Source organism: Aythya marila (genome assembly GCF_965140915.1).
Source record: "Aythya marila genome assembly, chromosome: W".
Classification (NCBI taxonomy): Eukaryota; Metazoa; Chordata; class Aves; order Anseriformes; family Anatidae; genus Aythya; species Aythya marila.
Window position 1 is genome coordinate 159,470 of NC_139081.1, and position 24,085 is coordinate 183,554.

The 24,085-nt window shown below is 39.7% G+C and overlaps 2 protein-coding genes across 3 annotated transcripts in view; one reads left to right on the forward strand and one right to left on the reverse strand.

The window, feature by feature from the left end:
- LOC309889443 (uncharacterized protein) overlaps window positions 1-3,834 on the reverse strand; it is a 29,384-nt gene extending 25,550 nt beyond the window's left edge. Inside the window, exon 1 of one of the 2 annotated variants that reach the window (XR_014319244.1) lies at window positions 3,338-3,834. The gene's annotated coding sequence lies outside the window, so the exon portion shown is untranslated. The remainder of the gene's footprint in view (window positions 1-3,337) is intronic. The other variant, XR_014319245.1, reaches the window with a different exon arrangement.
- Window positions 3,835-3,853: 19 nt separating this feature from the next.
- On the forward strand, window positions 3,854-23,972 carry LOC309889442 (protein ERGIC-53-like). Its single transcript, XM_082782290.1, has 13 exons — window positions 3,854-4,096; window positions 5,255-5,409; window positions 5,498-5,605; window positions 8,277-8,338; window positions 9,068-9,167; window positions 10,682-10,805; window positions 11,206-11,264; window positions 11,854-11,986; window positions 12,686-12,879; window positions 12,997-13,067; window positions 18,196-18,349; window positions 19,054-19,175; window positions 20,619-23,972. The coding sequence occupies exons 1-13, from the start codon at window positions 3,901-3,903 to the stop codon at window positions 20,653-20,655; spliced, it is 1,515 nt and encodes a 504-aa protein (XP_082638416.1). The 5' UTR covers window positions 3,854-3,900; the 3' UTR covers window positions 20,656-23,972.
- Window positions 23,973-24,085: the final 113 nt, after the last annotated feature.

Below are 24,085 nucleotides of genomic sequence, written 5' to 3' on the forward strand. Positions count from 1 at the left end.
CGATACTCCATGTTCTGAACACAGCCTTAGCTGTGCAAAGCTGTGTTACCTCTTTGACTGTGTAATGCCTAGGGGTTTATTTCTGTTCTTGGACTGGATAGACAAAAACTTCAAATCAGGAGAAAGGCCTGAAAAAGCCACGAATACTGTTTATAGAAAAATGCAGTCTGTGATCTTCCTTTTCCAGAAAACTGCAAATACTTGGAGGAATCGTGTTCTGCTTTTGTACAGCCATGCACGAAAAGCTTGTTGAGATCCCTGGTCTACCATTTCTGGTCATTACCATAGGCACTGACAGAGAGTAAGTGAAATGTGCATGCTTTCTTTACAAAGTCTTCAAATATGTTCACCTCCAAATTAAAATTCCCTCTTGGAAAGGTGGTACATGACTAAAGCATTGCTGTTGGAGTGTCCTTGGCTGCTCCGAAGTGAGCTGAGTGCTCATCTAATGGATAAAACAAATTATTTTTGTTTCAACAAATGCAGATGATGTAGAGAAGTATACTCCTGACCACAGTTTGACTCCTGAACACAGTTTGAAACAAGCAGAAAACTCTGCAGAGGATGAAATAGGTGATGCTGCTGAAGGATGGTGAGAAAAAGAGAGGGGTTAGCTACCAAGCCATTCGATGTGAGATTCGACGTTTAAATGAAGGCATGGGATAGAGATGTCTACTGCAGACCTAGCTTGCTGTATTACTGATAGGAAGAAAACAGGACTCCTAAGGTACGTGCTGATGTCTTTTAAGCATCCACTTAAAATGAGATTACCCTTGCCCCTGAAGCGCTCACTTTTCTATGCTGGTTATACAAGGAGTCCAGAACAGCCATAACAGATGTAAATGCCTATCCTGTAGATGCAGATGTCTAAAAAGTGAGGTTAATCTGCTATGTAACCACAGACAAGCCAGTTACTAGCTACCTTAGGCTACCTTATGGACACATTCCAAAATTTTTCCTGCACTGAAGACAGGCCACACTCCTGTGCCAGGCGGTGCCGCAGCCCTGGCCCAGGCTGCCCAGAGAGGGGCTGGGGGCTCCTCGGGGAGGTCTCCAGCAGCTGCCGGGATGTGGGGCTGGGCACCCTGCTCGGGGGGCTGCTGGGCCGGGGGGACCAGAGGCACCTGGGACTCCCTGCCCTCCCTGCCCAGTCTGAGAGTCTGATAAATATGATGGGATCATGTCCTCAACTAAGCTACACTGGCCAGCCTTCCCATGTGTGTGCAATTTTAATATGCAAAAAAAATGCTCATGCGACATTTACTGATAATTTAGGCTGCTGCTGAAGATGACTTACATGCGTTAATGAAGGAGTCCTTTGTGCTGGCGTAAAGCGTGCACTGTACTGTGCATTCTATAGAAAAACGTGGAGGGGAACACCTTTGCAGACTTGGTACAATGATAAAAACGTTCACGTGAACAAAACATTGTACAAAGTGCAAGGTATGCTTGCAGAGCTAGATATCTTTGACAGAGATTTTCTGAGATAGAAGTTACGAGTGAGGCCGCAGTGACCTTGACAGTAGTAATTGCAATGAAAGTGGACTTGAAGGAAGATTTTTATTGCAGTTTGCTCTGCTGGGGCCTTCCCAGGATAGCAACGCTGTTACCCACACGTTCAGATGAAAGGGTCAAACTTCCATGGCATTAACCAAATCTTTCTGGCATGGCAGGGCTGAGAGTTTCACAGTATAAATGCAAAGGACACACAGGGAAGGTATGACGATAAATGGTTATTCAATATTCCTTTAAATAAAATATTTTGAAGTTTGACATCCCTAGAGTTTGTCATTTAGCCAATGTATATGTAAAATAAATATTTATATATGTAGTCTCTAAGATCATTTGTGTCTACACATGTTCATACAATTTGATTACTTCATTTTCTTCTTCAGCCGAGGGAAATGACTGGCTGAAGTGAGAGTTATTGCAATGTAGTGAAGTTTTCAGTGCAGAGTGACTGTACAAGCTAAGTAGAGTTTTGACAGAATGGCAAGAATTAAACAAATGGTGACCTGGGAAATCCTGTTCCCTGACTATGGACTGCTGTGAAACTGTCTGAGTTTCACATGCTGTGTGACAATTATGAAACAACTCTGAATTACTGTGTAAAACAAAGGGACACAATCGATCAAATGACAGGTGAATTGACAGCAAGAATGATGCATGGAAGAGTAACTGCATAACATTCTGTTTTATCTACTAATACAATTAGCTGAAACAATTTCATATGTCATGAAGTTTTGCAGTATACAGTGTCTGTTCTGCAAATCATGTATTGTTCTGTGCTTGTGCCTCTAAGTGGTAGAATTTCAGACATGCTTATGTATGTGGGTAGGTAAGAGATTTGTTTCAAGGCTAGTGCTTTTGGTTTTTATTCTTTTAGTGTGATTCAATTATTTTTTTGGCATGATAAATTCCAAGATTACTGCCAAACGTATGATGTGGACACAACAGGGCTTCATGTCGTTCTATTCAGATCTCTGATGAATATGCCATTTTATCGTCCCAAAGTAATTGCAGCATATTGTATTGCCAGTGTGCTCTAGGGTTCTACTAGGAAAATCACTTTCTAGATCTTTACCAAAGAGAGAAACAGGTAAGTTTTCAGCCCAGTTAGCTGCCAGGAAGAAACTCTTGATTCCCTAAATATCCCCCACTGCTGTACTCCAAAACCCCCCACCAATATATATTCTTATTTAGAGATACTTTAGAATATAGTGGGATACTACACAGAAACAAAAATCGAGTGCTTCTTCCTCTATATTACCATTTAACTTATCAAGAATACAAAATATGCTTATTTAAGTTCTTCTAAAATTCATCTCAGAAATATTTTGCTGGCATACAACACCTGATCAGTGTATTTGCTTTGTGTAATTGAGGAAGCTCACATACCTTTCCCAGTTAATGTGTCAGGTTTTACTTTGTCTATGCTGAAGCACGTACACTACCAAAAAAAAAACAAAAACAAGCAAACAGAAAACAACAGCACAAACCGAACTTGATCTCTCCCGGACGACTCCAAGGCCATCTCCTTTACGAGGCTCTGAACCCGCTTACCGTTAAGTCGCTCGCACTCCCAGGTTGGGCAAGCGGACTAGAAAGGAGCTCGGAAACGAGGGGCTACGAAAAGGCCGGGACGAAAGGCGAGGGCGAAAAGGCCCCTCGCAACCGAGCGAGCACACGGTGCCCCCCCCCGCTGCTCGCTGCCTCCGGGAGCGGGCGGGGGCGAGCGGCGGGACCGAAGGCGGCTCCCGCGCGCAACCGGCCCCTGCCGACCGCCTGAGGCGGGGGCGCGGGGCCGCCCGGGGCCCGGCAGCGGCCGCGTCCTCACCTGGGCGGCTCCGCCCGGCCGGCGGCCTGCGGCTCCCTCGCGGCCCGGCGCGGCGGGGCTCGTGCCGTGAGGGAACCGTGTCAGTGCCTGTCTGCTGGGTTGCTTTCTACGGGGCTCGCGACCGGCCTGGAAGGCGCAGACAGAGCCTGCGTAAGCGGGGCCCCTGCCGAGGCGGCGGCGGCGAGGGCCGGAGCGCCCTTCTCCCCTCGGCCGCGTAGCGGGACGCCGGGCGGGCGGGCGGGCGCGGCGCGACCGCGGGGATGGCTCAGCCACGCTCGGCTCCCCTCGGCCCCGCCCGCGGCCAGGAGCACGCCGCCGGCCGGCGGGAACCCGGCGGGGCCCCCCGTGGCACGGCCCCTCAGGCGCCCTGAGGCAGAGGCCCGGACCCCGCTCCCGCGGGAGGGCCGCGCACCCGCCGGGCCGAGCAGCGGCGGCGCCGCCCCCGCTGGCTGCAGGGCGAGGCCCCGCCCCGCCCCGCCCCGCCCCGCCGGGCCCGGCCCCGCGCTCGGCCAATCGCGCGGCGCCCTGTTGGCTGTGCCCGGCGGCCCGCAGCACGGCCCAAGATGGCGGCGCGCGCGCGGAGGGGCGGCCTGGCGGCGGCTCTCGTGGCCGGTGCCCTGCTCGCCCTCGGGCGGGCGGCGGCGGAGGGGGGCTCGGCGGCGGCGCCTCCGCACCGCCGGTTCGAGTACAAGTACAGCTTCAAGGGGCCGCACCTGGTGCAGGCGGATGGCACGGTGCCGTTCTGGGCGCATACGGGCAGTAAGTGCTGGGCGGGCGGCAACCGCGCAGGGGGCTGCGGCCGGCCGGCGACGGTGCCCGGGGAACGGAACGGAACGGGCGGGCGGGAGCCGCAGCGGGCTGGGGCTGGGGCTGGGGCCGGGGCCGGGAGCCACGGCGCAGGTGGCCGGAGCCGGCCGGCCGCAGCCGGGCAGGTTGCGGGCTCGTAAACGGGGGCGGTTACGAGGAGCCTGGGCGGTAGCGGGGAAGCGCCGGCGGCCGCTCCGGAGCTGCCCGAGAGCGGTCCGGAGGTGTCGACGTGTCCCTGCGGGCGGCCAGCCGCCAGCCCCCCGCTGGCCGCGGTGCGAGGGCCGCGCGGCTCGGCTCCGCCGGGCACCGGCTGCGCCCACGGGGCAGCGCCCCCGGTCGCCGGCGAGTTCTCCGTCCCGACGCCCCCCTCCCGCTGTGAATCGCGGCGGCGCTTTGGGCCTTCCTGGCCGGTAGCTTCGGCCGTAGCGCTAACTGCTGCTGTTCGCTTTCTGCCAGATATTAATTCAGCTCGTTTTGGTTGGCTCGAGAGCGTTACGTTTGAGCTCTGAAGGCTATTCGATGTTAACGTGAAGTTACAGGTGACAGGGAGGAAACTGTCTGCACGTTACGTTCTTGCTTGCTTTTTTTAAGCCAAATAGATGTTATTTCATAAGTGTGAATGACTCCTCACTTCTCCCTTCTTTCTCCCTCAACTCGTGCCTCTTTTTTCTTTAAACCGCTAAACAGAAGGCTAGAACATCTGTTCGTAAAAAGCAGGAGGGAAAACAGTGATTTGTGGAAAAAATCACACGATGCTTAAGGCAGGAAACAAAATCTTTTTTTAAAAAAAACTTAATTAGTATCTTAACGACAAGACCCATGTTCTATTCACGTTGTACATCGCGCTACCAAATAGAAGGTGAACAAGTACTCTGTAAAAGAACTGTAATTAACTTATTAGGAGTAAGGATGGTGTTGCGTGTTTGTTTTTTTTTTTCCGTTTGTTTTGTTTTAATTCTCAAGTGATAGAGTATTCCATTAAAAAGCTGTTCTGAAAACTCGAGCTGAAGTGACTGGACAATTCTGTGAATTTAGAGGACTTGTTAAATGGCTGGTTGTGCATTCACAATACTTTTTATTCTATTTAACGTTGGTTCCATTCTTTTCTAGATGCAATACCAAGTGCAGATCAGATTCGAATAACGACTTCTTTGAAAAGCCAAAGAGGATCAGTGTGGACAAAAAACAAGTCAATATTTGAATATTGGGAAGTCGAAGTGACCTTTCGAGTTACAGGAAGAGGCCGCATTGGAGCTGATGGACTGGTATTAAAAATTTGATCTAAGTTTAAAAAATAGACGTACTTCAAAAAGTGGCTCTTGACTTACAGCTCTTAATTTCTTTCTGCAATAGGCAATCTGGTTTACAGAAGAGCAAGGCATGGAAGGTCCTGTTTTTGGGGCAGCTGATAAGTGGAATGGTGTTGGAATTTTCTTTGATTCCTTTGACAATGACGGAAAGGTTAGTTGGAAGTAAACTCTTCTAGCAGAGAGATAAAATTAATTTCCTGCCTGTTTGGTACATATAGCTTTGTGGGGAAAAAATAGAATGCCATTTTCCTATTTCCCTCCATCTTTCACTTAAAGGGCTGGTTTAAAATAGTCATGTTTTCCTTAATACAATTTCAGCTTGACCTCTTCTATATACTTTTTCAAGTGTGTCACTTTTTCTTTTTTTTTTTTTTTGTGGGGGGGGAGAGTGGGTAGGAAGTTCAAGCTTGAAAGTTGGAGTGTAACACATAATGAATCTACTGAATATTAGCTCATCTGTTAGGTTTGGAGGGAAAATGCATTGCACATATGTATAAGCTGAAATTTGGAATGTCCATGCACAGTTTGCAATGTTGGTAAACCTGAAGAGTTATGCTTTGGAAGAGGCGTGTTGTACAAAATATGCTACTGTGGAAGCAGATTTATGTGTCTCTTAGCAGAGATGCTCTTTTTTTGTGGAACAAATCTGCCTTGAGCAGCTTGGTAGCATCTGTGGCAATGATGATAGTTGCTGTTTGTTTTTTTTTTTTTTTTTTTTTCCCTACTTTCATCTAAAAATCAGTAACATTGCTATAGGTACCTGCTTTTGAGTTTTCAGTTTTCCAGTCCAGAATGCATCAAAGGTCCTCAGAAACTCTAACAATATGCAGTTGGTCTGCTTCGCTTTTCTGGTACTGCTTTGGCTTTTTTCTACTGTTCTAGCTACTTATTTGTAGGTGTAAAGGTTTAGTGTGTTGTTTTTTCTTTTTCCTGCAGATGGGTTTCAATATACAGCAAACTTAAAAGCTGACAGACTGAAGGTGACGTTTATGATTTAGATCTTGAAAGACAAGAATTGGAGTGTTGTTCAACTTGCTAAGAATTTTAAAAGCTTTTCTGACTTCTGACAGGGTTGTGGACTTTTGCATAGTTTAGCTGGCTGAAAAGACCATCTGTCAAAATTTGCATGTGGATGGTTCTGTTTTCCAGTTCCAGGACTCTTTTAGTAAAATAGTGATTAATTTTAGTCACTGATGTGAATTTTTTTTTTTTTTTAAGAAGGTGATGATGTATCATTTCTAGTCAAAACGAAAGTGTGTGCCATGCCTGCATTGGTCTGACGTGTCTTAAATACTGGAGTCCATAAGACTTCTTTGATGATAGCCTGTTACTTTCTTCAGTCCCAGTATGGAGAAAACCTTCCTGGTACTGTTTTTCATATGTTTGCTGGAAGGTGCCTAGGATGTAGCTGAACATCAGCCTAATATGTTAGCATTCAGAAGTAGACTCCACCTAGTACTTCCAACTCAAAGCACTCTAGTTGTGACGTTGATTCTAAAAATTGCAAAGCCTTTTTTTTCACTTCTTTCTAAAGCTGCAGGCTATCCTAGAGTTGAATTTTTATTTCTCTGTAGACATGGTGAAAAGAGCTTTTCAAAAAGGAAAAAAAGTTTTATAGCTCTGAACAGCTGAAATAGTAAGAACCACACTAAATAGAATCATAGAATCATTTAGGTTGGAAAAGATACTATGTTAGTATCTGTCTACTATGCTCTAAAGGGTACTAGGCGTGGGTTGCATTCATTAATGCTATGAAATTGAACTGGTTTTACACACTTTCTGCAGAATATATGCAAATATGTTTGAAATAATACAGTAATACTGTTGTTACACTAGAATAGACTGTTAAGAAGATGCTGTTTAAGTATTTTGGTGGTACTGAGCAGGCGTAATGCTGATACTGAAGCAATTCATCTAATCAAAATCAATTGTTGAGAAGTAGAAACTATGGCGTATTTCTCTACACCATGCACAATTCTGTTGTCCCAGTGTAAGTGATGAGGGAAAGCAATCGCATACTTCAGTTGTAGTGGTCTCAAAGTATTAAAGAAAAAGGACCACTTGCTCCCTGTCACTGTGAATAGAGAAATATGTCATTTATTGGATTCTTGAAATCCACGTTTTGTTTTCTTAAGAGTTGGGAATCTGTCCAATTGGACAGTAAATTCCTGTGGGAAATAATGAATGGTAATGTTGAAGGGAAAGTAGAGATTATCTCTGAAAACTCATGCTCCTATAACAACTAGAGTTAACTTTCTAAACTCCTCTAGGCATCTGGAAGAGCGCTGTAAATTTGTTCTGCTCTTCCCATTTCAGCTTGTTCTCATTCTCTAGCAGTTTAAATAACTGGGGATATGTTTGTTTAGCCAGTGACAGATAGCTCCTGAGTTCTTTTTTTTAGTGACTGATAAAGTCAGCAAGATGTCAACATACAGCCTGTTTGAATGTTTTTCTGAGTTACATAGACAAAGTCAGATGTAGTAAGTCATCGAAGAGTTCTAAGATCTGTATATTTGCTACATATAAAATCCATAGATGAATTTATATTTCTGTATTTATCAAATGATGCTATTCAGTGGCATAGCCAAGAACTTATTTTTTTCCCCACCCCTAGCTATACAAAGAACATACCTGTCTCTTGCAAAGTATGCAGGATGACACACTACTTCAGTCATCTTGCTTTCTGTACTTAAAGATGACATAAGAATAACACCTAGAAGGTGTTATTCTTCTAGGTTTTCCTTCACAGGAAGGCTATCAGTGATGTCACATAGTTCTCTTTGAATTAAACTATCCCATTTGTTTGCTATTTGTTTTTCTAGAAAAACAATCCTGGAGTGATTGTTGTAGGGAACAATGGAAATCTTCTGTATGACCATCAGAAGTAAGTTTATTTTCAATGTTGAGTTAATGACAAATGTTTGTTTTTGAATGAAGTGTTGCATGAAACTCTCCAAGAAACATTTTAAAGGGTTATTTTATATGGAACTCTGTTTATGTATTCCTTTATATCTACGGTTTTCTGTTTGTTAAAACACTGTTTTAACAGCACAGAAATGGGCAACTGATTTAAGTGTTATGTGGCCTTAGGTGTGGGTGAACTCAGAGAAGTGGAAGTACAGACTTTACCTCGTCATTGCTTATGAGGGTGTTCCGTATGCAGCTTATAGATGACGAGTGATTAGCTGAAAACTAATTGCCTCTTAGTAAATTAATTGGTTTAATTTTGATTTCTGATGGTCTGTTGTCAACAGCACAATTACTTTTTTTTTTTTTTTTGGGGGGGGGGGGAGGAAGGGAGGAGGTATTTTTGGGGAGAGAGGCATTTAGTTTATCTGGTGTGGTCCAGCCTATAGTTAGTTTATGGGTGCAGGAATATGTCTTAAAAGCAGACTTTCCCATTGCTGTTTCTACCTATAGTGTCCTGTGTAAACCACCTGGTACTGTTGAGCCCAGACTTCAGAAAAGCTCAATACAACTGAGAGACATCTTTTGCAACAGCTTTTACATTTTGAAAAAATAGTGTGATGCTTCTTAGTGATACAGTGATGCTTTTTTGTCTTAGCTGATATATCATAAGATATAGTTTTATGCAAGTTGTCTTCTTGCATAGTGATGGTTCCACTCAAGCATTGGCCTCCTGTCAGAGGGACTTCCGTAATAAACCCTACCCTGTTCGAGCAAAAATTACATACTACCAAAAAACACTGACTGTAAGTACTCTGAAATGATCTAATTAACTCATGTTTCTCAGCTTTTCAAGCGTGGGGTTGGGGGTTTGAAATAGTTGCTACAAAGGCCTCTTACGCTAATTTCAATATGCTTGAAAAAGTTGAGCTCAGTAGCTTGGAAGCTGGAATGAGGTGCAGTATGTTCGAATACTAGACAAGTTCTTTCAGCACATCTGTAGCTTTCTGAGCTGACTTAGCAGGTATTGCTGATTTTTCTGATGTTACGTGGGGTTCAGTCATGCTGCTGTATTCATACATGTATGTGCTCCGACCCTGCTGTGTTGCTGTTGACCGGCCTGTAAATGTGTCCCAAAGCCAGCGTATGTTCTTCAGCTTTCACACAGTTGAGCAGTCCCTGAACTTGAGCATATTTCTCAAGCTGATCAGAGAGCTTCCAGTTGACTGTAGGGGGTTCTTAAAATATGATTAAGAAAAGACAGCTCTTTGACAGCACACTTAAATTTGTTGCTTGAGAATTCCCACCTCCAAGAAGCAGGAGGACTTTGAATGTTAAAGAAGATAGAAAACCACTGGTGTAAGGGGGTATTTAAGACTTCTTAAATACTATTTGGATGATTGCCTCCTAGATACGGGGACAAAAATGCTAATGTGGTGCTGGGTTGGAATAGCTCTGAAGTATTTCTTTCTTGGCTTCTGATTTCTACTGAAAAGATACTGTTCATAGGCATTAGTCAGTTACAACATGCGGCTATCATTTTTTTAGTAAAAGTTTCTCTAAAAGTAAACATGAGAGCACCTAAAAAAGTGGACCTTGTACTCAGTTGTAATGCTAAAAGCTATGTGTTAGTCTTTAATGAAAATTAAATTGCAGACTCTGAGGCTGCTCTCTTTTTGAATATGCCCAGTCGCTGATGCTTTATCTAGAAGCTCCTCACCCAAGTGGTACAGCTAACCTTAGCGGTTCTTGGAATGCTTTGGTGGAGGAAGGGAGAATCTCTAAGCTTAGGATCGATTGAAGAGCAGTAAGGATGACTGTACTAGGCTGGACCAAAAACACGAGTTGCCCAGAATCCTATTGGGATATATACTTGATAGATTGGCCTTTAGTGATCACTGAGTCACGGATTTCTTCAACAAGAGTTAGTATTATTAGATCTTGATGAATTTTTCCATGTATTAATCTGTTTTGCTGTTTCTTATAACAGGTAAGTAAGTTTTTATCTCTCTTACGTCTGTATAATATGTCCTCTTAAGCAATGAATAGAAAATACGGAATTCTGCTCATGTTGAACTTTGAATCAGGCCTTTCTTCTTTAAAAAAATAAAAGCTTATGCTTTTTTTCTAGTAGAACCATCTTCAGAAATTAAACACCTGCTTTCAGAAGCCAAAAAACTATGAAGTTGCCTGATAAGTTGTATTTGTGTCCATTAGTATGAATTAACAAAGCAATTAACCAGATCGTGCAAATAGCTTTGCCTGAGTAATTTCTCAAATAGATTTTTGTGGTTAAAACTATAGGTGTTTGTCTTTCTAGGTATTAATTAACAATGGATTTACTCCGGATAAGGAAGATTTTGAATTTTGTGCTAAAGTGGAAGATATGGTGTTGCCATCACAAGGATATTTTGGAATATCTGCAGCAACAGGGGGACTTGCAGGTAGAAAATGTTAAATTGTGGCAGACAGTGTGGAGACTTGCAAGAGACCTTTTTTTTTTTTTTTTTTTTTTTTTTAAACACTTTTATGGCTGGTGTTGATCCATTATACTAATTTTTGACCTAATCTCTTCCTGTTTGAACTAATCTCCTCCTGTTCCCAAATAACTGAAATGCGTAGATCTTTTTCATGCCTAGAATAGAAATACCTTTAGTTTGTCCTGACAAAGATGTTGATCAGTCTCATTTGCTACTGCATAAACTTGGGAGGGGTTTGAGAGGATACTCTTAGCTGGAGATCCTTTATAAGTTGGAAGGTTGACCTGAAAAGTTGCAGGATATTTTATAATATGTAGCAGTACTCTTTAGTATTGTTGTTTTTTTGTTTGTTTGTTTAATCCAGATGACCACGATGTCCTGTCTTTTCTGACTTTCCAGTTGACTGAGCCTGGGAAGGAAGTAGTAAGTGTCTCTATGCATAACTAGTAAAATGTGCTAATATATGTATAGCACCAGATCTTGGCATTTTTTTCTGCAGTCATAATTAGCATCCCTGTTTCTAAATTTTGGCATGGAGCTGTGCTGTCATCTGTTTTGGAAAAATAAGATTAATACTATAGTATTTCAGTAGTTTAGTTACATTGAGGACCAGAACTCTTGAAGTAACACTGAATTGATGATAATCCTGATATTAAAACAAAAAATGCAAAGAAAACAAACAAAGGTACACTTTGGACAAATTTGTTTTCACTTTCAACTTTGCATTCCTGTAGAACACTTTTGTACTGTTAATCCTCATCTGTTCTTGTAAAACTTGACTTCTTTATAATTGCAGAAAGTAGGCTTTTCAGGAAAAAGCCATGAGTTTCCATGCGAATGCCTGGTTTCTTGCTTCCACGTTAATATATTGTTAACATATGTTAATATATGTGCTTCGCAAATTGTCATGCCATCAGACCTGAAGTCTAGACAGCATTTGCTGGACAGTGTGTCATATAGGAGTGGTAGAAAATCTTTTCTCTCCCCCTTACCTTTTGATAATGTTTTAAAGCCCACACCAGATGCAGAAATTCCTCAAAAAGATAAAGAAAAATATCAAGAAGAGTTTGAACACTTTCAACAAGAATTGGATAAAAAGAAAGAAGAATTTCAAAAGGAGCATCCTGATGTTCAAGGACAGCCAGGCAAGTTATTTGAGCAGTTTTTGAGTTTTCAAGGAAAATATTTGCTTTCCAGGATGTTCAAAACTAGGGCCTAATACTGTGGCATGCTGATCTTAACAAAGCTCCTACTGATTTTTATATCCCTGTACCATATTTAAGAATCTTTGGCTTTGTGTTTGTGAAATGGTTTCCATAATATGAGATCTCTTTCCTCTCAGGCTTCCTGAGGAGAGGAAGTGGAAAGGGATGTGCTGGACTGTGTTCCTTTGGAGGAACACTGATGGCAGGATGCATGGGAATGGCAGAAAGCTGTTCAGATTGGATATTCAGAAAAATTTCTTCACTGTAAGGGTGGTCAAACATTGGAACAGGCTTACCAGTGAGGTGGCTGATGCCCCAAGCCTGTCAGTGTTCAACAGTCCTCAGTAGTATACTTCAAATTTTGGTTAGCCCTGAAGTGGTCAGGAAGTTGTTCTTTGTGATCTTTGAAGGTTCCATCCAACTGAACTGTTCTGATTCATGCCTGTATTGAGAACAAAACAAATGAACAGAAACATATACAGACTTTAGAGATATATCCAATTATTGGAAGAAATATATTTAATTACTGGAAAAGTATGTCAGTGTGGAAACTTCAAGGGTGCAAGAAAAATCCAGTGCAGCTTACTATGAATCCATATGTGTTAACTATTTCCTGTGCTTTTTTTTTTTTCTTACCAGCGGATGATCCTTTTGAAACTGTAAATGATCGTGAACTGAGGCAAATCTTTGAAGGTCAGAATCGAATTCATCTTGAAATCAAGCAGCTAAATAGACAATTGGACATGATTCTGGATGAGCAGAGAAGATACGTCTCTGCAGTCACAGATGAGATTGCTAAAAGAGGAGCTGGTGTTCCAGGTCAACAAGTACAGGTAACTCAAAAAGTAAACTGCAGTTGATATCTCTGCCTAATTTCGAAAGTGCAATCAATTATTTTTTCCAAGATATGTTGATTTTTTTTTTCTCACCCGTTCCTGCCCCGACACCAGGTTTCCCAGCAAGAGATTGATACCGTTGTGAAAACTCAAGAAGAGGTCATTAGACAAGTGAATGAAATGAGGTAAATGCTTTCTTTTCTAAATATTAAGGCTGTTTTGAATTTTATTAGTTTCCACCTTTTAAGCCAAATTTGTTATTTCAGTAGAAGAATGTGGGTAAACTTGAAATTTCTGTATGTGTTCCTTAGTGATGATTGTTCAATTTCTGTAATAAACGTAAGTTTGTGTCCATACAGTGGTTAAGCCCCCCTCACGTGCAGCACTTTATCATGAGGTTCTGCTGCAAAAGCAAGGTAAGTCGAGCACCTTTGGAACCAGTTGGTTTCTGTAGAATGACTAGTTTGGTAACCTGCTACCTCATGAAAATTTTTTGCTCTGATTTTTAGAGCATTGATAACAACATGAGCATGAATGCCTTCACATTATAGCTGGTGAATCTTAATAAATAAATTATGTTGTATTGGAGTATCTTGTCATTTTATCAGGAGTATGCGGACAATAGGAGTTACATAATATATATATATATATACATATTTTAGTGTAAGCAAAATCTGTTAAGGCATGTAGGTCTTCTGAAGGGAAGTTTTGTGCAAATTAAAATGTTCAGATTTCATTTCCACTGGGAATTCTTATTCATGGAGTTTATGAAAAGGTGGTTCTGTTTCTAAGAGTTCAAGAACAAACAACAACAAAACCCACAGATACCACTTAAAATAAATAAACAAAAATCTAAAGTCTTGCTGAACTACCAGGGTCAAAGAAAGGGTTGTCATCAGTGATGCAACCTTCAGCTGGAAGGCAGTCACTAATGGTGCACCTTGGGTTGGTAGTGGGGCCATTATTCTTCAAGCATCTTTATTAATGATGTGGACAGTAAGACTGGGTGCATCTTCAGCAGTTTTACAGGTGATGCAAAGCAGGGAGTAGCATTTGATACTCACGTGGTTGTGCAACCATTCAGTGGGACCTGGACAGGCTGGAAAAGTGTTCCAACAAGAATCTCATGAAGTTAAAGGCAAGTGCAAAGTCCTGCAGCTGTGTAACTCCATCTATCAGTACAGGCAGGGGATTGATCATCTGGAAGGCAGTTCTGTAGAAAAGAACTTTACTGGTAGACGAGTTGAATGTGGGACAGCAGTGTGCCCTTGTGTTAAAGACCACGAATAGCATCTTGGGCTGCATTAGGCAATGTTGCCAGTGTGTCAAAGGTGATGACTTGCCTTTTACTCAGCATTGGTGGCATCACCTTGTGGGGTCTGGGTGGATGGTAGTAGAGGGAGTCCAGTAAACAACCGTGACAATGATTAAGGGCACACAATGAAAGATAAGGGAGCTGGGACTGTACAGACTGGAGAAAAGGCTCAGCAAGGTCTTAACAATGTGTGTAAACATCTGATTTTAGAGATGATGGGGGCTGGGGAAGATTTGGGGTGTGGGTGGTAGGGGAAGGAAGACAGAGCCAGTCTTCTCACTGGGTACCCAGTGACAGAATGGGAGGCAGTGGGCACAAACTGAAATACATGGAGTTCTGTTTGCTCTTCAGATGTAAAAAATAAATAAATAAATAAATTTTTGCTTGTGATGGTAGTGAGACATTTAGTCGGTTGGTTGCCCAGAGAGGTTTTGCAGTCTCCATCCTTGGAGATGCTGGAAACCTGACTATGACTTAAAATACCTTTTTTGGTTTAGTGATAAGGGAAGTTGTCAAAAAATTGTTTTTCTAATTTGTGAGTATTTAATGGTCTAACGTTTATTTGCTGTGTGAAAACTGCCTATCAGCTGATACTGATGCATCTTTTTGTAGCAAAAGATAATCACAGTAAAGGAGACTGACAGACACAGAACTTGCCTGATTGAGTTCAGTTGTGTATCAGTCTTGTGGGACTTGTCAGAATCAAATGTTAAGGCTCCTGATTTTATTGTCTTGTTTTGTCTTTTGTCACAGGACTTTTGCCAGGACTTTTAACTTTCTCAGGAATCTTCTATATCTGCAAGGGCACTTGCAAGTTCCCAAATGATTAATAGTTTAGCTTTTAAGGTGTATATTTTTTAATCAATTGAGAGGTATGCTGTACTTTTCTAATTAAGTTACCAAATGAAGCAAAGATCTCCATGTTTAAGGTTCGATACTGCTAAAGTGGGTTTGAGAAAATGCCTGTCTTTCAAGGGGGTGTTTATATAATGCTTCCAAGATGTTTAACAATAGCTGTTGTTAGCTGGAATGTCTTTAAGTTGGTTTACTACTTCATTTTCAGTAGTTAAAACATTATTTTTTGGCTTAAAAAAAAATAATCAATTCTACAACTTGATATTGTGTATTGTGTATAAGCAGTTGTTTTGTTATGTTTTGTTTTTTGTTCGTGTTTTTTTGTGTGTGTGTTTTTTTTCCCCTCTGGTATTAGTTCAGGGGCAGATCTTGTCATTCATCTAAGTAGGTCAGGTTTTTGTACAATGAAGATTAGAGTGCTTCTGTTTTGTGTTTTGTTTTTTTTTTTTTTTTTTTGCACTTGTTCTTCCACGGAAGCTTTAGCATTAATATTCTTGACAAATCTTTATACCTTACAAGCAAATTAGATTTTCTTGTTAACACTGGCAGTCTGCCCTTTCAGTGACTACTTACTAGGTATGAGTTTGTGTAACGTCGTCTTAATATTTTTCTTAGATTAAATAAATGTTTTATTTATAGATAGAAATGAACAGCCCGCTGTTGGTATTGCTGGTCATCCCAGAGGAAAAGGACTTACTGTCTTAAGTAATTTTCTTGTCAAGATTTGGGGATTTCTTAATCATCTGATTACAGAAGAATCTTGCATGTTCATACAGTAGAAACGAACAGCATGATATTGTTTATGCAAAAGTAAAGTAAATTAAATTTGATACAGACCATGTCTATTTAGGGAAGTTATTTTGCTTTTAACAAAGTGGATTAATCTGGGGGAAGGCGGGTATGCCGATTTCTGTTCATTACACAGGGATTCTGGTACAAGGAGGGAGATGTACCAAATGAGTCTCACTTGCATTCTAGCACTGAAAATAGTGGGCCGAGATAAACAATCAGCAATTATTAGGCAGTGGTCCCGCTGTTCATTGCATGGGTTTCCATGGGGTAGTTAGGAACAATTTCCAGTGGAAAAACTTTCTTCTAAAATAAGTTATTACAACATTAATTGTAACAGCAGGTAAATAGTAACCAATTGACTTTATATGTTAATAACATAAAAATATAAAACGTATGGATTATATGCTAATGCTATTCAGGATATGTTCATTTAATTCACGACAGATGGAAGTGTTTTTTTTTTTTTTGCATTAATTTTGCCTGTATAAATACTATTGGTTCAAAGACAAAAATGTAGAATGAGTGATAGATGTCTTACCTATCTTTGTTTGCAGCAGCTTGTAGGAGCAAGCAGCTGTCTTTTGTTAAAGCCTTTTGATAACTTTACTTCAATAGCTTTGTTTTTAATATTGCAAGTACTGAGAGTTTTGCAGAAATCCATGCATACCTAGAGTGCAGCACATTATCTGTATTTAACAAATAAAACTGGAAAGTGGGTTGTCTTCCAGTGTGCTGAAGTGGGATTGACTTTTCACGAACATGGAAGGAAAAGGGGAATTCTTGGATCATTATTGGAAGTGAGGAGATTTTTTTTTTATGGAAGTATGCAGAATATTGTTTGTCTCATGTGAAGTTGATTGTCTGCGTGATACTTAAAAGGAAAAACTAGTAGTCTTTCATTTGGAGAAGAGTATATCGTTAATCCTACATTTAAGAGGGGCTACAATTGCTAAGTGCCTTTTTTCTCTAAAGTGGTGTATCTGCAGCTTAATATAATTGAGTAGATTAATTCAATGTGTAGCTCTGACTTAACATGTAGCTACTTCAAGTAGTTGAGCATGCTGCAAAATTTTTTGCCATGATGAGACAGCAGCTGTGAAACTAAATAATAACGTATCTGCGTTTTGCAGTTTTTACCTAGATTTGTGGTAGTGCCTTTGAATCTGTATGGTACCTTTTTTTTTTTTTTTTAATTCTGTGTTTTGAACTTTAATGGCATAAAGAGCAACTGATGCAAAGCTAAAAGATGAGCACCATCTTTATGAAGATTCTTTGTAAACATCTAAGTTTTGATGCTTACCTTGCAATTTGCACAACGAATATAAACCATTTAAAATCAATAATAAAATTTTGTGAAGCGCTTATGTATTGTTGCTACCAGTTTTCCCAAGGAATGACGTTCTAGTGTTTTTTTTCTTAAGGTGCAAGTTAAATTGCTGACCACTGTACAAAGAGTTAGGACTTTACCTTGAAGGCATTAAAGTAAACTCTAATCTGAAGGAAAATGTGAAGTTTGAAGTAAATTAAACAGGAATCCAAAGACGTACATTTTGAGTGCTTATTCTGTTAATAACGAAGAGATTAACATTCACATGATAAATATTTTAGCTGAAAATAATCCTCTTTGCAACTGAAAAGAGACATCACAGTAAGGGAAAACTATATAAACATATTGACTAGAGACTAAGTGTTTTTCTCTCACTGATTAGTTCACCTCAAACAAAACTAGGTATGGAACCTCAACTTTTCAGGGATTTAATATGATTTGTTAGAGCAGCAAAATGAATTCACATGGTAACAATATTAAGTATTATGACAGTGCATATAGGAAATGAGTTTCTCATATAAGTGATAATCATGAAACAAGGATGTATCTAAATCTTTTCTTATCCCTAAAGCCGCTTCTTTATTTTTATTTCTTACATGACTGCTTTTATTTATTTATTTTTATAAAACAGCTTTGGCTTTCTTCAAAGATTGTATTATACTCTGTTTATCCTAAAGCCTTGGCAAGAGACTTAGATAAAGGACTTGTTTTAGACTTGATCAATCAAGCAAAGCAGATGTCTAGCAATAGAATATTTGCCAGATCTTGTTTTCTGTGTGACTTTGGGAGGTAGCACACTGTACAAATTGAAACTGTCTGCAGAATCAAATATTAAAGACAATAGTTTGGTTAAGGAATTGCCTCCTGAGAAGTATTCTTGTAAGCCAGAAGAATGTTTTCTGCCTTTTTGGGTACCTGTGTATTTCAGACTAATTTTAATGGACTGAAATGTGTCCAACATAAATGCTGTTTATATAAAAAATGTTTTGTATTGAATGATGTTTTGTTGTCCGTCTTGCTTTAGGAATTCCATGGCTGATACTCTGAGGCTGATCAGTGGAGCTCAACATCCTGGTTCTGCTGCAGGAGTCTATGAAGCGACTCAACACTTCAATGACATCAAAGAACACCTTCACGTAGTAAAAAGGGACATTGAGCATTTAGTACAACGAAATATGGTAATTTGTGTGCTGTTAGTGTAAAGCATGACTGTAATGCTTCTTTATTTGGCTGTTGGTAAAAAGCTGGGATGAGCCAGCATGCGATTTACAGAGCAATTAATCCTTCATTAAGCTGCTTCGCTGAAACTGCACTGCCCTGACCCAACTGCATGATCTGTGTCTTGATGAGAAGTTTTGCACAAAGAGCATGATTTTTAGTCTAGCTTCCTGTGGAAACAAGGTCAAGCAATTAAGTTTTGTAGGTGCTTTTGTGTTTGTACCCCTGCTTAACAGTTCCATATATAGGAGACTTTGTAAGCTTCTGCAGAGAAGGGAGAGGTTTAAACAGGGGAAACTTAGGAAAGCTCTGCTTCAGATACGTAAATGTTAAAGATGACTGTGTTAACATTCAGGAACACATTAGTCTTACCTAGATAGCAATTAGGCTGAATTAGCTTATGAACCCATACAAGGTTGTTATTTTCTTTCTCCTGTGGTCCTTCGGTTATCGTTAGTCAGGTTATCTGAGAAACAAAGAGGAAAGGGGAAAGTGAAAAACAGGGAGTTAAATTAACTTTCTCAAAGTAGTTGTCATTTTTGGCTGATTTCTGATTGTTTCAATTTTTAGATCATGGTGCACAGACCTTGTTTTGTTTCTTGCGTAGCGATCTTTTGATGGCATGTTGTTTCTCTTCTCAGATAACACTTTTCTTATTTCTTAGCCATCCAGTGAGAAGTCAAAGTGTCCAGACTTGCCACCGTTTCCATCATGCTTATCTACAATGCACTTCTTCATATTTGTAGCAGTGCAAACAGTGTTATTCATTGCTTATATCATGTATAGGTAAGTATATCTTTCTTGAAAGACAACAGGGCAAATGATTTTAGAACTTCTGAGTAGAAATGCAATTGCGATGATATGATTATATTAATCTTCTTTAAAACAAGCAATCATTCAGATTGGAAGAGACCTTTTGAGGTCTTCAGTTCAGCCTGTTCAAGTTCTACTTGATTGTTATCTATCATTGTCTTAACATGCATCTCTAAATAAACAGCTCCTGTCTCTTCAATAACATCTGGGTATTGGAAATTGCCATGAGACCTCTCAAAACCTTCTTTTGTCTAGGAAGAACAAGTCTAGTTCCTCATACCTCTCCTCCTGAGGCATGCACTTCAGCCCCTGACCATCATTGTGGTCCCCTACTGGACTTACTGACATTTATTAACAAAATCTGACATGATCTGAGTTTTTGCTACATGTGCCTAACAGCTTTTGTCTGATTTGACAGATTTGTCAGTGAACTTTTTTATGATACATATCCTGTGTAAGAGACAGATAAGGAGATACTGATGTTTTATGGAGTTCTTAGCATTGGAGGGGTGGGTTGTGTGGTTTTTTTTTTGGTGGTTGTTGCTCGGTTTTTACATTGGGATGTTTGCTGTATTCTCTTCTTCTTTGTAACATCATAACATTCAAATTAAATGTCAGTGGAAAGGGAAACCTATTGAGAATATGGACTTACTTGTTTGGTGGTCCTGTTTCTCTCATACATGGACACTTCTTTGGAATAAAAGGACCAAAATAGCTGCAGTGCTTTTCAAAGAGAAAATGCTGTTTGCTACCTTTATGGAAGAATAACTAGTAGTAATATAATATAAATGCTGCTCTGATATCATCAACTTTTATTGTATGTCTGCTTCTTCACAAAGTAGGGAGTTTTTTTTTAATGTCATGTTATTTCATCAACTGGGAAATGACTTCCAAGATAAATGAGGAGCTGGTCACCTTCAATTCTTTCTGATACCCTTGTACTTCTATTTGTGTGTGTGTGTCTCTATCTAGTACAGTATCTATATCCACTAAAGAAAATAATTTTCTGTGCCAGAGTGAAAAAATCCTATTTCTATTTCAAGCAAGTTCTTATGCTGCTTAATTGCACGTTTCCTCTTCTGTCATGATCTTTAGGAAAATCAGATATTGAGAAGCTTTAGAGAATATTAATTAGAGAATTTTAATAATAAATTAATAAGCTCTTCCACAGTTTTTTCTACCCAGAATGTTTCCATCTGATGCAAAATTGGAACTATAGTCATGCTTCCTTTATATTTGTGAATAGAGTAACTTATATACTGTTTTTGTGATACAACTTATGTTTGATTTCTTTAAGCTTCTGTTGAAGGGGAATGGAATCTTTTAATCCCAAAATAAAAGAACGAACTATCTCAACCGGTTAGGTAATCTTTTACTGTACATCCATAATGAATTCTCTCCTGGTTTTTCTTTCAGGAGTCAACAAGAAGCAGCAGCCAAAAAGTTCTTTTGATGACCTCTTCCTTTTGTGTGTACATAACAGCAGTATGTATGCACAGAAAATCATACAGCTCTGTAAATGAGGGAAAACTTAGTGTTTGATATACTTCAATATTGTAAATTATTTAACTTTGTTAAACCATCTTCTCATTTCAACTGTTAATATTCAAGTTAAAAATGGACTGGGGAGCAGCAGAGCAAATGCTAGGAATGGGAAGGCTGCGGACCCTATCTAGGGCTCTGTTCTCAATTAGGTTTCTGATAAATACCGGAAGGTGTTTACTGTATTCCTCTTCTGTTAGAATTTCAGAGGAGGGATTTAAAATAAGCATGTTTGGTGGCTGTTGATAATGGGAATTTGTGAATTGATGATTTGTGCAGAAAACTTGCCACTAAGTATACGTATCAGATTTAGAAAACAACAACACACACAATTCTCCAAAATCCTCTAAAACCAAAAATTTAAATCAAAACAAAACTACACCTCTCTGTTGTGAGGGGAGGAAAACTTGTTATAAACATTTCATTTCTTTACTATTTGGATCTAATGGCTTAAGAATGATTTTGAAAATTCTAACTCCTTGTGATATACAGATTCTAACTTTTCTTTAGTACATGGATGCAAAGACAGTCCTGCTAACTGTTAAGTTAGACTGCTGATATCTGGTATAGAACAAACTATACAAGATAAGCAAACAAAGTCTTATCTCCTTATTTCGGGTACTGTTTTTAGGCAGTGAGCAAAAAAAACATGATCAAGTAGTTTCTTCAGATATATTTGGATTGATTTCTTTTTTGTAGTTTCAAGTCTGTCTGTAATCTTGTTTGGAGACTTTTTGGAACTTTTTCAACAGAGATGCCATTGCTTTATACCATTTCCTATCTGATTTCAAGATATGTTGAATTTGGAAATATGCCTTTACTGTTATAAAGCTGTCTTGTGTCTATCATGTATCAAATACAGATGCTTTGATTTAAATATTGACATGGCAAGTATTCTAAACTACAAATACTGAATGTTAACAACTTTCCTTGCAGACTGTTGCTTCAGAAATGTTTGTTAGTCCAGCAGCTATTGTAGAACCAGTATTGTGTATCAATTCCTGGTTTAATACCTAACGTGTAAGATTGAACGTGTTTTTCTTTTGATGTTGCTAATCAGATGAACATTTGTTTCTGAAACGAAACAAAGCAGAAAGCCCAAATTAGAAATGTGAAATTAATTTGTTTTGACTTGTTTACATATCTGTGGTAACTTTTGTCTTTAAGTTGTTTTCGTGTAGAGTTAGAATAGTTTTGTTTTTCTTCTAGTTCTATAAAATACACAAATGTCTCTGGATGTTTCTCTTTGAATCACAAATTTGTCTGAAAACCTGCAAAATTTGTCTGGAACCTAGTATACTACTCCTGCAGTTCTCCAGTCTGTTCTTCTGGGAGTGCAATGTGTGCTGCCAAATTCACTGTTACGAAGAACACTTCTAGCATTGTGCCTGACAATTTGGAGAAATGATAAATCTATGCAATACACTTTGTTACTGAAAAGGCAGTGCCCCAAAAGTGGGTGTCTGTGCTATACCAATAAAATTATACTACCTACACACCTATTTACATAGCTATGCTGTGTAGCATACTGGTATAGCTTTATAGATTCATTTCTGAAGTTGAGATTTTGGTGTACTAATTGGAGAAACTACTGCCTCAAGCTCATGTTGCTGGATAAGTAGGATAAGTAAATGAAAACCTTTTCAGAGAATGCAGAGTAACACACAGGAATTTATCCATTCAGTTCTAACACCAGCAAATATTTACAGGTGCCTTGAGTCCAAACTATTACAACCCTGACTTTTTTCACTAAGCTTAATATATTTTCTTAAATTGTTCTGAAGATATACGTTGTTATTCTTGTCCATTGCTAGTTTTCTTGCATCAGTGCAACACCTAAATGAACTCCCTCTCCCAAAGCAGGCTTTGCAAGACCCTTTGTACAGAAAGGCTAATGACTGTATCCTAGTGAATTAGGTGCATAGGTCTGGTGTAATGAGGAACAGCTCCAGTGTATGTATTGGAGGAAGCCTGTACTTCTTGTTACTGTGAACTTCTCCAATTATAACTGTTTCAAAGCTGGACGCCCCATACTGTTGTGTGGTTTCTTGGGAAAAAGGGAAGGCTGGGACTGGGGGTTAGGGACAAACTTGCATCAACAGCTATATCTCATATGGGGTTCAGCTTCTGTGTTTACCCTGCTAGTATATCTGACCTGTCTCCCATGTGGAAAACATTTGCATTAGGGAGCAGAAGGCCTGACGTGTAACATCCTACAAGCGATAACTTTGCTTCATGCTTCATTTCACAGTCATTGCTCCCTGGAACATCAGTAATTGCTTCACAACTCACTGGATCAAAGGAAAACTCCCAATTACACAGACCAAATTTTGTTCTGGCTACTCTTGAAGTGCTAGCAACAAATCTGGATTTTAAGAATTTTTGTCAGTTAATGTAGCCTTTTGATATGAAGTTTCTCTCAACACTGATAACATATTTCATTTTGTCAAGTAAGATTTCAGGACTAAGAGAAGACAACTTTCAATTCAATTTGACAATATGATGGGAGAGCAAATCTAATACCAGTATTTGAAGTGTGAATGATAAGTGGCAAATACTTTGCTGTGACAAGGGATTCTCATTGTATTAGAGTATACTAAATAAATAGTCATACCTGAATCTTTCAAGCAAAATTCAGTAGTTCTAAATTACCTAACTTCCTGTTTGAAGAAAATCTGACATTTATCATTGATTGCATCAATTACTGTAACACCGAAGACTGTCTACTGTTTTGTTTTGTTTGTTTGTTTGTTTTTTTAAAAAAAAAAGTGAACAGCTGACATTTCCATATGTTTGTTTCTGAATAATGTAAATTGGTGGTTGGAGTTTGGAAATAACCTTATTTGAATAAAGATGCATATTTTTAGTAAACTTCTTTCTTTTAATCTGGTTAATCTGGTATGTGTTACTGAAGTCTAAGTGTATTGGAAGCATTCTTGATGCTGTTCTTCAGAACAAAAGACTCAAACATAACTCTAATCAGAACTGGATTTGCTCAAAAGCTTGTGTGAAGAGTATCAGATATGTAGGGTCAGGTGAAAAGTACTGTGTCAACTTCGAAGTCTCTTAACAGTAAATCAAGTTGTTTGCTGGCCGCTTTGATCATACAAAGTACCTAATTTTTTTGAGCTGAAGATTGCTGGTATGTCTGTAGTTCATTTTCCAAGTTCCCCAAATTGCCCTCATCTGCGTGCTCTGCCCTGGTTTATTAAAAAACAGCATGTCTACCCAAAACAAGATAGTCTCAATGGGTTTTGTGCGTGTGTGTGTTTTTTTTTGTTGTTGTTGTTTTTAATTTATACTGTTCTGTCCAGTAAATCATCTGTAGTAATCTCTCACAG

Excerpts from the sequence above, each read along its gene's own strand:
- LOC309889442 (XM_082782290.1), top strand. The coding sequence starts at position 3,901 with ATGGCGGCGCGCGCGCGGAGGGGCGGCCTGGCGGCGGCTCTCGTGGCC. Across the intron at positions 9,168-10,681 it reads ACTACCAAAAAACACTGACT|GTATTAATTAACAATGGATT; the intron begins GTAAGTACTCTG and ends TTGTCTTTCTAG. Across the intron at positions 18,350-19,053 it reads ATTTAGTACAACGAAATATG|CCATCCAGTGAGAAGTCAAA; the intron begins GTAATTTGTGTG and ends CTTATTTCTTAG.